A 16478-nucleotide genomic window follows, 5' to 3' on the forward strand; every position below is an offset into this window, starting at 1 on the left:
TTGCACCGGCAAGACTGGACATATACGTGCGAAAAAAGTGAATAAAAACGTGCGAACAAGAAAGCCGTGGAGCAGTGAAAACGCGGGCAAGAGACAAACGAGCGCTTCGGGCTGTCCAGAGTTATCGCCCGTTTGTTTCCACTTGTTCCTGCTAGCTTCTTGCGCTCGTTCGTTCGCGTAAATAGGGATGTTCGCCTGGATCAGCTTGAGCATCATTTGACTCCGAAACTTCACTTCGCAGGAGCTTGGACACTTCACGACGCACTGCCTTCACCTTTCTAATGAAACAAAGAAAACTGAGTCCAGAAGTCGGGAAAGGATTGTTAACGTATAGTATTGGTGCTAAATGGTGTTCCTCAGTCTTCATCACCGTCACTGAGCCCAAGCTCGATTCCGGGCCACGGCGACCGTGCGAAAAGTGGCCATGTGCTGTGCAATGTACACGTACATTAAAGATTCCCACATGACCAAAATCGATTCGGAGTTCTTTACTACAGAGTCTCTCAAAGCCTGCTTGCAGCTTCGGACGTTACACCTTCCAATCCATGTCGAGTTATGTTCTGTAACTTCACATCACGCTCTTCTTGCACAAGGAAAGTCGTGAGCTGAGAACTTCGTCACCTGCTGACGTTTCCGCGTCATTTTTCCTGTGTTGCATACGCCGCGGTTCACTTTATTCTGAGATTAGATAGCCACGAAGAGCACGGCAGTTTAAGTGCGAAGAATGGAAGTATGCATGCGTGAACGTTTCAATACGGGAAAGCAGGTTATCATCATTGCGTACGTACGAACGGAATTTCTCAAAGGACTGCCTTATGCAACTTTCCTAAGTCAACGCTGCGGCTGATATGCTTCTCATACCTCGGCATCCCTAATGGGGATTTCTTCAGGAATTGATTCCTGAGTACTAGACCCCTATGAGAGAAAAATGGTAAAGAGTAATGGAAAAAAAATGTGACGGGAGATCCAAAATAGCCGGAGCGCCGGAGAAATGATGTTCCGTCCCTTTTTTCCCTTTCTCTTTGCCTTATTCAAAAATCGCTCGGTAAAATTTGGAGCAAATGTAATTTTTACGTAGTTTCAGGGAGTTTTAAATTATCTGACTTGTTCCAAAATGGTAGAGTTCTCAAGCTGTTTCAGGCAAAAAGGACCCGAAATAGGAATTTTAGGGTCTAATTGAGGAATTGTTCGGCAACGACATGGAACACTAGTATGGACAGCTGTCCGACTCGTACAGTAAATTACAGCCAGTGGTCCTGTTGCAGAGAATCGCTCGAGGTTCGAAAGACAAAATAAATCATTACGTCCTCGGCTGTCCTTTCCACACCTGTCAAACCATGTTCAAAAACGTGCGAAACAACAGTTCGTTTCATCGAGCATCTCGCCTAATGAAGCAGTATTATTCGGCAGTGAAGATACCGACGCGGAAATAGAGATTGTTCGTTGTAGAAAAGAATTCGCTTACTCGGGTTCATTCAACAAGACCAATGTTTGTTTGACCTGCATTAATCATCACCGACAATGAACTGCTAGTGGCCACACCTCGCGACGAAGGTTTATTTTACGCCGTTTTCTGTCTTTTATTTTATACGTAATAACAAGCAGAAAGCGTGTCGGTTGAAACGGCGAAACGACCCCGCGCCGAATTCTCCCACTATCTATTTCCCTCTACCTCTAAGCCGCTCCTTCTCAGAGAGTGAGGGCAATCGTTCCTCTTCCTCGAGGTGCGGCCCGTTCCCGCATCGAGGAGACCGGTCATTTGTCTCAGCCGACAGCTCTCTGTCTCGTCTGTCTCGCAGCCTCCCCACCACCGCGCCAACCCGGAGCCCAGCCCCGGCAGAGGAGAAAGCGGGGAAAAAAGTCGCTGCCAAGTCTCCTCGCGGTCCCCCACGTTTCTTTTGTTTGTTTTTAAATCGCCGTCTTCTAATTTCTCGTTGTATTCTTTTTGTTTCGCATAGCATGGTTCGCGCTGCGAGAAAGAACAACGCGACCGCGAAGCGCTGCTGGATGCAGTGCGCGCGCTCTCTGGGGCTATACTTTCTCTCCCACTAGCCAGGCGAGACTATCTAAATGAAGAGACGGTAAGTGAAGCAGAAAGACGGAGGCAGTGGCTGCGGTGGTGACTTGCAGACGTGAAGGCGCAACCGTTGAAATAGAGAGCGGCATTAGGCACGGTCCGAGGGAATTGTGACGAGCGTATCTTATCGCTTCGCGCCGCCAACACGTTTGAGAAATGCCACCCCCTCGATACGTGCGGTGTACAGAGGCTTCGTTCTTCGAGTTTTGAGCTTTTTTATTAGGGTGGGAAGGGGGGCGGGGCGGTAATTTGTTTTAGCTCGAGCTCGTAAACTCTGTGCAAGTTAGTTTAGTGATATGGCTGGTACGCCGCCATGCGATGGTTGTGCCGGCCAGAATTTTTTATTGCGAAAGCAGTACTACTGTCACCCCTGTGGTGTCTGTTGGAGTGAAGCCACCAGCCTGAGCGAGAAGCCTCTACTCTCCAGAAGCACCAACCACCATGCACCTATGGCTGTTACCAATAGTTCTGCTACGTAGGCCCGCAGAAAACTTGGCGACATTTTTAACGAAGGATGTATACCTCTGTTTTTCGTCTGAATAAGGACGCTCAGCGCTGGATAGCCTGCCGTTTTGACCTTTGTCTCAGAATGACAACTGTTCTTGTTCCTTGGGAGGCCTCGCCTTAAGTTTTACGTGCGACATCTTTTCACTCCGATGTACAAGCTTAAAAGTATAACCCTGTGAACGGGCCCTGGATGAGGGAGTATCACACAAATTTCTTTCTGACTGGCACGTAAAACACCCTGCTAGGAGTATGGCAAGGTAAAAATTTCCAGTCTGTGGCTCTCTGAAAACGGAGAAAAGGAGTTATAAAAGGTTCAGGAAATATTTTGTGAAATAAAATTATTCGAAAGTTGATAAAATACGCATTAATTAATTACGTATTCACTATTTATTTATTAACCTCAGGGGCCGTGGGAATTACAGAGGTGGTGGGAATTATATTTAATACAAGAAAAAAAAACGAAGAAAGTGCAAACAAATAGCAGAGGTAACAAAAAGATAAACTCATAAGGCGAAACGGGGAGAATACCCAAGAGAACAAGAAAATGCGCGAAAAGTTAGGGAAAAGGGTTAGTGACGGCTGATCTCATTCGATAACTCGACAGATTTCCCAAGCCGGGTTTCGGCGACACAAGTTTTAGCAGCGTGCATGACTCAGTGCACACGTCACTCACTCTGTGGTTCTGGTAGGCGGTGACGGCGGTGAACCTGGTCTCGGGGAAGATGAAGGTGCGGAAGTTCTCCGTCTTGGAAATGTCTTCTCCCTTGCGGTTGACGTACACCACGTGACACCGAGGCTGGTACCGGTGCATCGAGTTCAGGATGATCTGCAACAGCACGAGGAACTTTTTTGTCAGCGTTTTGTAATGTTGGCGCAGTGGTGGCGGAAACACAGACAGTAGTCGTCCTCGGAGTTTTGAATATTGCAGTGGAATCCCGGTAATTCGAACTTGCATAACTTGGACTTCCGCTTAATTCGAACTAACGCCGGGGTCTTGTCAAAATCACCTATCTTTCAATGAAAACAAAAATTTCTTTCACTCGGACGCATGAGTGTACGCAGCTCTTAACTGGAACAGACGGCGCAGCCGGCACGCGCCTCAGAAAAAAAAAAAATGCTGCCAGCTGGAGAGTATCATATGTAAGGATTATAGGTAAACACAAAAAATGTCTCGAAAAATAAAAAAAAAGAATGGAAGGATGCTAACAGAGAGAGTAAGACAGAAAAAGAATGTGAGAAATAGTGAAAAACTACATGAGAAATGGCGCGGATAAAGTGTTCAAGGAGACCGACCGACAATCATGGACGCGGTATAGGTTTGCATGTATACGTCTATTTGAATTTGCTCACGAAACGCACAGTGTAGCCAGTATTTTGTGCGCACACGTGTGTACTTCTAGCGTTGTGAGTACGACTCAGTTACGACGTTCTGTATATGCGGCTATAGCCTCACTGCGTGGTGTCTCAAATGCACACTATAAGCCGTTTCTTTTTTGCATCATCCAGTCTACGTCCGCCGTGGTGGCTCAGTGGTTATGATGCTCGGCTGCTGACCCGAAAGACGCGGGTTCGATCTCGACCTCCGCGGTGGGATTTCGAAGGAGGAGAAATTCTAGAAGCCCATGTACTGTGGTGGAAATTATCCGGGGCCCTCCACGGCGTCCCTCATAGCCCGAATCGCTTTGCGACATTAAACCCCGAAAAACCTAAAACTAAACCCAGGTTTCCTTGGCAGGGCGTGTGGTAATGTCAGCTATTAAATTAAATAAAAGTGTTTTAAATACAAAAATATTTGATAAATAAAGTTACTGAAAAAGAAAGAAGCTATGGACGCATTTGCGATTGTGTTACGGCAGTAGTTACACGATAATTCATGGAAGTAATCTCTGCGAAAAAATACTCGAATGACGTTGCCAACAAGCGTGTCTTGAAACTTCACTCGTCGACTGTGATGAATAACCTGTTAAGACGTTTCGCGAGGTAATTAAGACCTGGCTACATTTCATGCTAAGACGAGATGCGAGACGAAAGGAACCGGACTTCACTGATTAATCATCATCACCATCATCATCATCAACAACCAAATCATCAAGCGGCAGCCAGAACGCGCTCCTCTGCAGGACAGAAACAATTAACCCTGCCCTGCGTCAGTAGGGACGACCCGGTTTCCACCCTTTTTAAATTCATCTCTCGATCCGACCCCTAGCGTCCCCCTTTAGGCGCTCTCATGTTCTCGAAGTCCACCCCACAATAATAATAGAGCAAACCATAGATTACGACCAGACAACACATGCTCAAGGAAATTCTTGAATACTGTGTAAGCCTCACAAAGGCTAGCAGTGCCTATTGGTGTAGTAAACCAACAAATAAAAGAAGAGCAGCTGAACTAGGCTAAGGCTTCCAAGAGAAGGCAAGCGTAGCAGAAGTCTGCGGGCACAGGGAAGGCGCAGCTGTCAAAGGACAGGGTTAATCTGAGAGACATGGGAGAGGCCTTTGTCCTGTACAGTGGGTGCAGTCATGCTGATGATGATGATGATGAAGGGTTCGTTAAAATATCTACGAGATAAGTGATGTCCCTCAATTTTCTTGTTGTCATTGTTGCCGTATCTTCTTCTTATTCTTCTTCTCCTTCTTATTCTTCCTCTTCTCCTTCTTCTTCGTCTTCTTCTTCTCCTCCTTAGTAAGCATGGCACATACCCACGCACGGAGATTGGCCAAGGTTCAGTAGATAATCCCAATGAGGTATTTGCGCGGGAAAAAAATAGGCCTGAGAAGACTAAATCAATATAAAAATTGGAACAGTCAAATGAATTAAAGTAATATGTTCTCGCATCTTCTTCGTTCTTACTTTCTTCTTAGTTCTCGTATTGTTTATCTTTCTCGGCGTCTTCTCTCTTTTGGTTTCTGTTTTCATTGTTCTTAATTCTTACTTCCCGTAGCTCCTTCGTCTTTTTCTTTCTCTCTTTTGTCTTGGCTTGGCTCTCCTTTGGCTTGACTTGGTTTCTGTCAGCCAAGAACAAAAATAGAAGACAGCACACAAGGGAGAGCAAGAGAAAAAGCTCTCTCTCTCGTTCTCGTCTCTTCTTTTTCCTTCTTTCTCTTGTAATTCCTTTTCCTTCTTCGTTCTTTTCTTCTCTCTCACCGCTTGGCTTCTGTCTGCAACGTTTCGTTAAGTTCTTTTTTTTTTAAGCGATATTTATAGCCTTGGGGCATCAGAGGGGGTATGTAATGACGGATGAAACAAAATGATTTTCTTCTACTTCTTTCTCGTCGTCTATTATGCAAACATGGCTATAGTTATTCAGAACCAAGATAAGCTTCACTGGTCAGTGTGGCAAAATCAATGTGCCAATAGTATAATACAAAACCAATATGCCTTTAGGATTGAACCCAGCGTGTCTCCTAGAGTGCGCTTATACTTATAGACTATTGGACATACACTAATTGAATTGCAACACGGGCGGACGAGGTCAGAGAAGGAAATCGACATATTCTGTGAGGAATGAAAAAGCGCAGCAACTGTCGTAATCTCAGTGGTCACGTGAATCGTGCCGTGTGAGAAAGGAGGAGAGAGAAAGGCGCCGTAGTGGACGGCTCTAGGTAAATCTGGACCACCTGGGGATCTTTGACATGCACTGACATTGTAAGGCATACAGGAGTCCTTTGCGTCTCGCCTGCGTCTAATTAAACGCAACCGGAACGCCTGCCGGGATTAGAGCCAGCGACCTCGTGAGTCGAACGACACAGCGACCGTGGCAGGTCCGAAACAGGTCACTCACGTGCCCGTTGTCATCCAGCTGGTTGTTTGTGAGCTTGAGCTTGTCGAAGGAGACGACCTGCTTCGTCCACTGGGCGCCCTTGCAAGGAGATTCTGGATGCACGTGGATGCGTGGAGGCATGTTGGGGTCCGCCTTGCCGGCCACCATCCAGCTGGAGCTGCGCGAGCGAGAAGCCTTTTAGGCGAATGCGTTCGTGCCTTAACTCTTTAAAACGCGTCCTTAGGTGGCTGTGACGCGGCAAGAAAGATTTAATAATAATTGGTTTTTTGGGAAAAAGGAAATGGCGCAGTATCTGTCTCATATATCGTTGGACACCTGAACCGCGCCGTACGGGAAGGGATAAGGGAGGGAGTGAAAGAAGAAAGGAAGAAATAGGTGCCGTAGTGGAGGGCTCCGGATTAATTTCGACCACCTGGGGATCTTTAACGTGCACTGACATCGCACAGCACACGGGCGCCATAGCGTTTTTCCTCCATAAAAACGCAGCCGCCGCGGTCGGGTTCGAACCCGGGAACTCCGGCTCAGTAGTCGAGCGCCCTAACCACTGAGCCACCGCGGCGGGTCTGAGAAAGATTTGTCTAAAAAATGTTTTGTCGATGAGCCCGAAAGAAGAATTGCGCACCGCAGTCAGGTGTGGCTTTTAACAAAAGGAGCAAATAATATGATTGTGGTTTAGCTTTCATTAAACCCGCAGTGACGCGATAGCTACAGCTGGCCGGGTGGAACTCGCTCAGTCGAATTGTAAAGTCAGTATTTCGCCGCTCCGTTTCGCTGGGCGTTCCTCCTTCATCTTCGTCCCTGGACGTGATTCACTCCCCCCCCCCCCTCTCCACTCCTCCCCCACTCGGTTTCGCCGGCAGCTGCTCCGCAAGGCTCGAAATGCTAGCGTAAAGTAGCTATCGCTACAATATTGTCCAAAAAAGGAATATAAAGCGGAGCTTTGTTGAATCATTTGACCCTCTTTTTATCAATAAGAAAAATAAAGTTGCCGCTGCCTCTGGAGCTGTTGCTATTATCCACTCTTAGCCCGCTCGCCAGAATGCTGAGCACGACGAAAAAGGAGAATATACGAGCACCGCAGGCCGCAAGAGCCACACAGAGCAAACGCGCATGATGTGAAAAGTGTCAGCAAGGCACCCGAAACTAACAATTCAATAGCAACAGCTGGCCCAAGAGGGCGGCAAAGAATCTTTCACGGATCAAACGAGGAATACATTTACACGGCTGCCATGCTTTCAAGCGTGTGTGTGCGTAATGCTAGGAAGACCTGCCTAGTCGAAGACCTGCGGCTCACCTGTGGAAGGCGTACCGGTAGCGCTTGTTGTCCACCGGCACAAAGTCCATCATGAGCATGTAGTCCGCCTGCGGATCGAGCCCGTACAGCTTCACTTGAAGCGTGGGAAACATGCGCCTGCGTCAGAGAGATGCGGGATCCCATGGGGCTTCAAGCGCTTCGAAACCACCACATGAAAATATTACGCCGTTCATCTTAGTGTTAGGACTGATTCGTATAACAGAAACGATGCAGATAAACTGAGTCATCAGCTCATCTCAGCTATCACTCATCTGTACATGCGCAGTATTGTTTAAGTAGGGATGACGTCAGTCCGGTCGTCCGGAAGGTACCGAAAGGTTTCTAAAGAAACTCTGCATTTAGTCGCCCGCAAAGAATGGCAACAAACGTGCTCGGCGGTCGTCGAAGATCAGAATCACCTGCTCTCGGCCACGATTTAAAGCTGGCAAAAATCTTTCGAGATAAAGTATGAAAAGCAACCACCACAATCTCGAACAACGTAGAAAAGCTTGAGCGTGGCTGCGATCGTTCGAGATAAAACTGGTAATTTTGCGTTACAAACAAAGCGATAGAGTCGCATTACGGTAGCTTTGAGGAAAGAACAAACAAACATTACACGCCTTCGCGGCAGTATGCTCAGGTGCCTATGAGCGCAACTCCCACCCCCATAGTTGAACCCCAAGGCAGCGGACTGGGAACACCATGGAGAAACAAACCAATTCCCCGTCTTTTCCTTCTTCCACGGGCGACAAGAACGTGTTCCTGCACGGCAGCGCTCAGTTTGAAACTGGCAGACGTGGCGGTCAGGTCGGCGCATTGTCACAGACCACTGCGGATGACATTTAAAAGAGTGTACAGTCTTTGTCAAAAGTGCACACCCCAAGGGAAACGTTTGCTTCCAAGCCCTAAAGCGGGGCTCTTTAGCACATTTGACTTCCCTAAGCTCGGGAGGGTTGAGGACTTGAAGTTCGTCCCGCCTTCGTGAGATTAGGGTCCCTGAGTATGCAAGAATAGCCGCATCGCAGGGCTCGGAAGCAGACCCCTTGGGCTGTATACTTTTGACAAAGACTGTACATTCGCAATGTGTACTACATTATGTTGTTACGTCATTGTGGGCTCCCGAAATTCTCATTTTCTAGAAACTACCTAACGGGTTAGCTTATAGTTGGTGTCGCCATAGAGGGGGCTACACGCTGCTGGCTTAGGGCGAGCTATATAACCTTCGTCCCGTTTACAATACGCGTGGGTGCAATGGAAAGGAGGTGAGGAGGAGGAGGAGGAGGCAGCACGGCTCTTTTCTCGAAGAGCAGCCTCATTGCAATCGAGGCGGGCTGCACCCGTGGCGCAGGATTACGGACCTTGCGCTGCGTGCGTGCGCGCCGAGACCAGCAGCGGCCCAGAAGCCGGGCGCGGGACGTCCCGGACGGGCGCTCGCAACCCGGGTGAATGATTGCCGCAGGCACGATGGTTACCACATGGATGGCGCGCCGCCGTCCCACGCACTGCTGCCGACGCTGCTGCTTCTGCGGCGGGCACGCAAGATGGGCGCAGCCCTTCCTTTCTCCCTTCCTTCCACTCTCCGGCGGGCAAGGACATTTATCGGGCGCCATATATACCGAGACCGCGAGCCCCGTGCAGCATGGACGCCCCCCATTACCGTATTCACGCGGTATACAACCACGGGGGAGCACAGTTCCTTTCCCAAATTTGTGGGGCGCGCTCTAAACCAAAAAAATAGACAAAGTGGGACTAACTGCACCTCTTACTCCTCGTGAGCTCGTGAGGAACGATTAGTCCCAAGAGGGACTAACTGCGGCTGATGCACCTTTGCAGTTAGTCCCTGAAAGGAGTATATGGTCGCTGTTTGAGGGACTTACTATAGATAAAAACTATATTGCAACGCAGTTAGTGGCTAAAGAACTGACCTCTGTAGCACTTTTAGCCCTCTCCAGGGATGGAAAGAAAGCACAATTGATCAGAAAAGAAATGCGAATGAAGAACATTTTCCCTGAAAATGAAAATGATGAAATAGCAAGCATGAGCAGGAGATGCATGTAGCGTGCAGAACTGAGAGGAAGCGGTCTTTTGTAGGGTCAAAGTAGATAACAAGATAATAAAAAAACTTCGTTAAGAAAGGCCAATAGTCAAGCTATGCTCTTCTTTAGCTATAACACTTGCTAACATACAATACGAGTCCTCAGACTTCAGTGTCAAAGCTGGGGTCCTGAGCAGCCTCTTGTCAGTCGCACTAACCAGGTAAGGAAGAGGGCAAAGCATGGATCGAACTCGTTTTATAAACAGTTATGTTTTATAAACCGGACCCCTCGTATTTCACCGATGGCTCTCTTCCAGCAGTGCCCCACTTGGCTATAATGGCGCGAGTACGGTACTCAGGATCGGGCGCTGATCGAGGAAGCCTCCTGAATCACTGCGCAGTGCCGCGGTGGCAGCAGCGGCAGTAGCGGGGTGGGCCGTTTACGCCAGCTTGGATGAAGAAGGACCGCAGCAGCGCCAGTCGTTCCGGCCGAACAACAGCCTCCGAGAGCGGCGTCGTGCGAAGAGGGCCCCTTCAAAAGCTGCTAATGAGACAAGGCGCCCCGTGTTGGTTTTGGCCTCTGCGGAGGGAACCGTGTCGGACGCCTCCGCGTTTGATAGATCGCACGCACCCCCCAAGCCTCCCTCTCTGCTTTCCCCATCCTATACTGACGTGCACGGCGGAGGGGGCAATTCGTGGTGGAGTTAACTTTGGAAAACGAGATCCCGAAAAGCGTGCTCGGACCGGTGTTACGCGGCCGCTCTGCAACACGGTCCTGTCTCAAGACGAAGAATGGGACTGGAGATACGGGCCTTAATGGGGATTCTTGCGAGTATTTAAAGACCTATGTTGTGCTAAAAGACGTGTCTGAAGGTGGAAAGCTTTTTCACTGCCGCCACACTATATCCGAGAATGTCTGAAAGGCGTCGATATGCTAAGCGGCAAGAGAAAAACAATGGTCACGTATTTAATTTCCGGCGTGTCGCATATTTCATTTACGCGCAACCTTTGCTTATCCTTTGTTTCAAACTTCGTAAGCTAAACACGGCCTCCAACATATTAGCCTCGACTTGAAAATCAGAGAAAATTTGTAACTCACTGAGTGCCCTTTTCAGAAATAAATGTTTCTGACTCACTAACTCCCAATGGCCAGTTAACTCGGGTGCACCGCAAGGGTCAACGCCTTCTGTTTCTAATTTACATTAACGACCTGCCTTATGTTGTTCGGCATCAACTAGACTGTCAGCTGATGTTTTTTTTTTATATACGTCTTTATTTCTGCATAAAATAGGCCTAGCCTTGCGGCACTCATACCCGACCCCTGATGGTTGTTTGTTTTACCGAGCAATATCTTCACATAAGATGAGAGTAAAATCTACTCTGGGGGGGGGGGGGGGGGGGGGGGATGGCACTAACGCAGGGTGCCATCTTAGAGTAACCTACGCAAAGGAACTGAAAAGGACCACATAGAAATAATGAACGTCGCTACGTCCTTTGTTATACTATATATACATCCTCAGTTGAAGAGCATCAATTCGCACTGCCTCGCCAACTATTCTGCGATTACGCTTGTGCTGCTAAAAAAGCGTATTCGTAGAGTTGTTTTGAAATAACGTCACGGCTGATTAGCCAATAACTCAATCAGGAAAGAAAGAAAGAGAGAGAAAGAAAAATGAACAAGAGGGAAAGAAGGAACGAAAGAGGGGCTGCTAAAATCGAAGTAAAGAACGACAGCTTCAAATGTTCACAAAACCGAAAGGAAATAAAAAAAATGAAATCCTTTCCTGAAATTTTTTCATGTGCTCGCAAGTTTAGGACGGATAAACCAGATAAGCTCAGCCACGACAAATTGGATAAATAGGTTTATGGGCAATGTTAGAATTTTTATTTATCTGGCAGTCGCGGAGTATTTCCACAGCACCCATAGCCAAGCAAATGCCACTGGCGAGGCGATTCTGCTCAAGATCGCAAACTTATTGTAAACTTAATGCGCGTGTGAACATTTTGCATAGCCTGATCTGAGTTGTGCTCCTATAACTAGGAGGTCTCGCATTTGTCTTCTTTCATTTTGTTCACGTGCTTGTTCTGAGTTACAATTTCTTTTCATCTCTTTCGTTCGCCCCCTTTTTCTCACTTGTTCTAAATTACAATTTATGTTTATTTATGTTCCGCTTCATTGACTATATTGTCACAGTTTAACATCCATTGTTTTCTTAATAATAATAATTGGTTTTGGGGGAAAGGAAATGGCGCAATATCTCTCTCATATAGAGGTGCCGTAGTGGAGGGCTCCGGAATAATTTAGATCAGATGGGGATCTTTAACATGCACTGACATCGCACAGCACACGGGCGCCTTAGCGTTTTTCCTCCATAAAAACGCAGCCGCCGCGGTCGGGTTCGAACCCAGGAACTCCGGAGCAGTAGTCGAGCGCCCTAACCACTGAGCCACCGCGGCGGGTCCCATTGTTTTCTTGTTGTGAAATTTAATAATAATAATAATTGGTTTTTTGGGGGAAAGGAAATGGCGCAGTATCTGTCTCATATATCGTTGGACACCTGAACTGCGCCGTATGGGAAGGGATAAGGGAGGGAGTGAAAGAAGAAAGGAAGAAATAGGTGCCGTAGTGGAGGGCTCCGGATTAATTTCGACCACCTGGGGATCTTTAACGTGCACTGACATCGCACAGCACACGGGCGCCTTAGCGTTTTTCCTCCATAAAAACGCAGCCGCCGAGGTCGGGTTCGAACCCGGGAACTCCGGCTCAGTAGTCGAGCGCCCTAACCACTGAGCCACCGCGGCGGGTCCCATTGCTTTCTTGTTGTGAAATTTTCCTGGCTTCATTTATACGGAGGCGAGATGCCGCTTTGCTACAACTGTTCGTTTCAGGGTTAGCAGTGTTACAAAGAGAAAAAAAAATGATACACGCATAGCGACGCAGCAGGGGCTTTACATACGTGTGCACCGCTTTGTAAAACTTCAGAGCTGTCATCGTAATTCTCATAATCATCCTCATCCTGATGACGATGATCATGAATATTCATGGTGCACAGACAGCTGTTGTCCAAAGGCGCCACGGCACAAGGTACCTTCGTCTACTTAAGGTTTGTTCAAAGACCCATTTCCCAAGCGTTTCATCCCCGATAACCCGAGCCCCGGGCCAGAGGAAAGCTTGTGCCCATTGTATCCCCGGTGGGTACCCGGTGGCACTGGGGATCGAACCCCGCGCCTCCCGCATGCGAGGTGGATGTCAAGCGGATGCTATCATCCCATCTATGTACATCCACTGCAGGACAAAGGACTCTCCCACTGATCCGCAATTAACTTCATCATCTGCGAACTCCATATCCCCGCTAAACTTCCTATACTGCCCTATATGAAATCCTATACTAATTCAGAATTGCGCACCTTTTTATATCTCCAGCTCTTTGACGAGCATATTTGTCGCGTCTGTCTCGCTTTGCTGCTTTCCCGTCCCGCCGGCTCGCCACAGCCGATCGCGCCGAAAGACAGGCCTGCTATATTTCACGGTCGGCCACACACAGGCGCCCTCTGGGAGCGTCGGCAGCGTACGTACACAAGCTGTCGTGCTTCAGACGTCTCCCCGTTGCCCTCTCATGTCTTTTTTGTTTTCTGTGTGTGTGAGTGAACTAAGCCAAACAAAACGCGCCTGGGTATACCGTGCCTTCTTGGGACATTATCTATCGTCCACGGGGAATGGGTTGCCGAGCATCAAATATCGGCCGCGCGCAGCAGCCATCTTTCACCCTGCCAGCGTGGGAAAATAGGGTGTTCCTGCCACAGGTCTCTCTCCTCTTGCAATCGAGCGCCGTGATGTTATTACTTGCTTATCCCCCCTTAGCTTGACCTCCGATAATCCAGGGCACGTCTTGAACAAAGCATGATGATCTTGTCCTTCATACTTCTTTCGAGAAGGAGCACGGGTTTGGGGCCTTCTTGAAAAACATCTGTGCTTTTGGCCCTTCGAACCTGCTCGTTAGTGAGAATGTCGTCTAGGCCAGACTGCAAGGATTAGGCACGGATCAAAGTAGTTTGTATTTTTAATGTGACCTCATGAAGAAAGAAGTCCAGCCTACTGGCAAACCTAACCTGCTGATGTCACTTCCCTCCAACCAGTGGGCATTCTCCGATCTGCTGACGTCACTTCCGGTCTGGTGATGACTGGTCCCTTCAGCCAATAAGACTTCTCCGCTCTAGTGATGTCATGGATGATGGCACTGTTTTCCAGCCAATCATAATCTTTCTGAACGACACAAGACGGTCGTCACCGCCGGCGTTTGGCTCCAGTGAGGCTTATTTGGTATCGCATAATAGTTTTTCTTCCTCCTTCTTGACTGGCACCAACTGGGCCACTGTCACTGCCGCGGGCAAACAGAAGGGAACAGATAGACGTGTGTGTGTGTGTGTGTGTGTGTGTGTGTGTGTGTGTGTGTGTGTGTGTGTGTGTGTGTGTGTGTGTGTGTGTGTGTGTGTGTGTGTGTGTGTGTGTGTGTGTGTGTGTGTGTGTGTGTGTGTGTGTGTGTGTGTGTGTGTGTGTGTGTGTGTGTGTGTGTGTGTGTGTGTGTGTGCGCGCGCGTGCGAGAGACAGAGAGAGAGAGAGAGAGAGAGAGAGAGAAAAGACATGCCTCGCGCCAAACGACGGCTGCTTCAGCAACAGATACCTCCTCCCATTTTGACCGCAGCAAAGTAGCTTTTTTTTTCCTTTTCGCTAGCAGGAAATAACAATGCGAGCTCCTCGCACAGATGGCCCCTGGAAATAACGCAATCGGGAGTCTCTGCTTTCTTTTCTCCCGCTTTTTTTTTTTTTTTTTTTACTGGAGCGCTAGTTTGTTTTGATCAAACGTATATACATAGAGCCAATTTACGTTCCACTCATTTTAAGCGCCGCCAGCTCGTTGGGTATGCGCGTTGTTTTGGGTTGAACCAGGCACGGGCCCTTCGCGAAGTATTCAAGAAGAAACTGCAGGCAGCTTGCTTGAAGAAGCTTGGCTGACTCAACTACGTAGACGGAAACGCTGCATAAAATTAAAAAAAAAACGAATTTCATGCTCTCGCAGGCTTCGGTTTGTTATTCCAGGGATCGTCGAACCGGAACACACACTACAAAATAGCGAGTTATGATAAACACTTTTTCTCCTTTCTTTCTTTCTTTCTTTCTTTCTTTCTTTCTTTCTTTCTTTCTTTCTTTCTGCCTTCTTTCTTTCTTACTTTCTTTCTCTTTCTTTCGTTCTTTCTCTCTTTCTTTCTTTCTTTCTGCCTTCTTTCTTTCTTTCTTTCTTTCTGCCTTCTTTCTTACTTTCTTTCTCTCTTTCGTTCTTTCTCTCTTTCTTTTCTTTCTCTCTTTCTTTCTTTCTTCCTTCCTTTCTTTCTTTCTCTCTTTCTTTCTTTCTTCCCCCCCCTCTCTCTCTCTCTTCCTTTCTTTCGTTCTTTCTCTCTTTCTTTCTCTCTTTCTTCCTTTCTTTCTCTCTTTCTTCCTTTCTTTCGTTCTTTCTCACTCTCTTTCGTTGTTTCTTTTTCTTTCTCTCTCTCTTTCTTTCTTCTTTTTTTTCTCTCTTTCACTCTTTCCTCATTTCTTTTTTTTCTTCCTTTCTTGGTCTCTTGTTTTCTTTCTTTCTTTCTTTCTTTCTTTCTTTCTTTCTTTCTTTCTTTCTCTCTTTCTTTCTTTTCTTTCTTCCTTCCTTCCTTTCTATCTTTCTCTCTTTCTTTCTCTCTTCCTTTCTTTCTTTCTCTCTCTCTCTTTCTTTCCTCCTTCCTTTCTTTCTCTCTTTCTTTCTTCCTCTCTCTCTCTCTCTTCCTTTCTCTCTCTTTCTTCCTTCCTTCCTTCCTTTCTTTCTCTCTTCCTTTCTTTCTTTCGTTCCTTCTCTCTTTCGTTCTTTCTCTCTTTCTTCCTTTCTTTCGTTCTTTCTCACTCTCTTTCGTTGTTTCTTTTTTCCTTTCTCTCTCTCTTTCTTCTTCTTTTCTTCTCTCTTTCTTTCACTCTTTCCTCCTTTCTTTTTTCTTCCTTTCTTGGTCTCTTACTCTTTTTTTCTTTCTTTCTTTCGTTCTTTGCCCTTCGCACCAGGGCTCTCAGCGCGCAAGCTTATGTAGTACAAGGCAGCTCCGAGACGAAAACCTCCGGCCAACGATTAGGTTACCACAGCGCGTCGTCGAAGCGTCGTGGGTGCGGAGTCGCACGCTGCCAGAGCGAAAGAAAGGGAAGAGAAATAGAGAGAGAAGGGGACGTGGAGTTTGTAGATGCCCTTGACAGTGTGCCTAGCAGCTATAGTGTGCGCTGTATGTGCACGGGCGAACGCAGAATGTGCAGAGGACCGCGCGCGATCCGCGCAAGCCTCTCGTATATAGCTACCACGCATTTCTCAGCCTCGCGTTCTTCTTCTACTATTTTCTCCTTCTCATCCGTGTCGCCTCGGCGGGCTCCGAGTTTGAGCTATGCGACTTTTACGCCCGTCGGATATGTTACGACGGTGCAGTGAAGTGGCCCCATGCACCCCAAGCGTGCATGCACGCTGGCGCGTCTACGCACACACAGGCACAAAAATGAAGATGTCCGAAGAAGCGCGCTTTTGGTGCAGCGAGACGCAGCCCCGATCGAGGAAATCGGCAGAAGAGGAGGCAGAGAGGAACTTTTGCTGAGAGAAGATTGTATGTGTTTAGTGGGCGAGGGGAGTTGCCGTCGGAAGAAAGTTACGAGGGAAGTGTGGTCTGCTGAGTGCCTTGCAAAAACAAATCGCCGAAGGGAAGGAAGAAGCTGATGTTACGGTCTTC

General features: G+C 47.7%; 1 protein-coding gene across 1 annotated transcript in view; it reads right to left on the minus strand.

The window, feature by feature from the left end:
* The window catches only part of org-1 (T-box transcription factor 1), a 62099-nt gene that overhangs the window by 21321 nt on the left and 24300 nt on the right, over nt 1–16478 (minus strand). Inside the window, 3 exon segments of the mRNA XM_077654265.1 lie at nt 3258–3410; nt 6364–6520; nt 7658–7774. Of these exon segments, the coding sequence (XP_077510391.1) occupies nt 3258–3410; nt 6364–6520; nt 7658–7774 (427 nt within the window).

This window comes from Amblyomma americanum, chromosome 2 (genome assembly GCF_052857255.1).
Source record: "Amblyomma americanum isolate KBUSLIRL-KWMA chromosome 2, ASM5285725v1, whole genome shotgun sequence".
Lineage (NCBI taxonomy): Eukaryota > Metazoa > Arthropoda > Arachnida > Ixodida > Ixodidae > Amblyomma > Amblyomma americanum.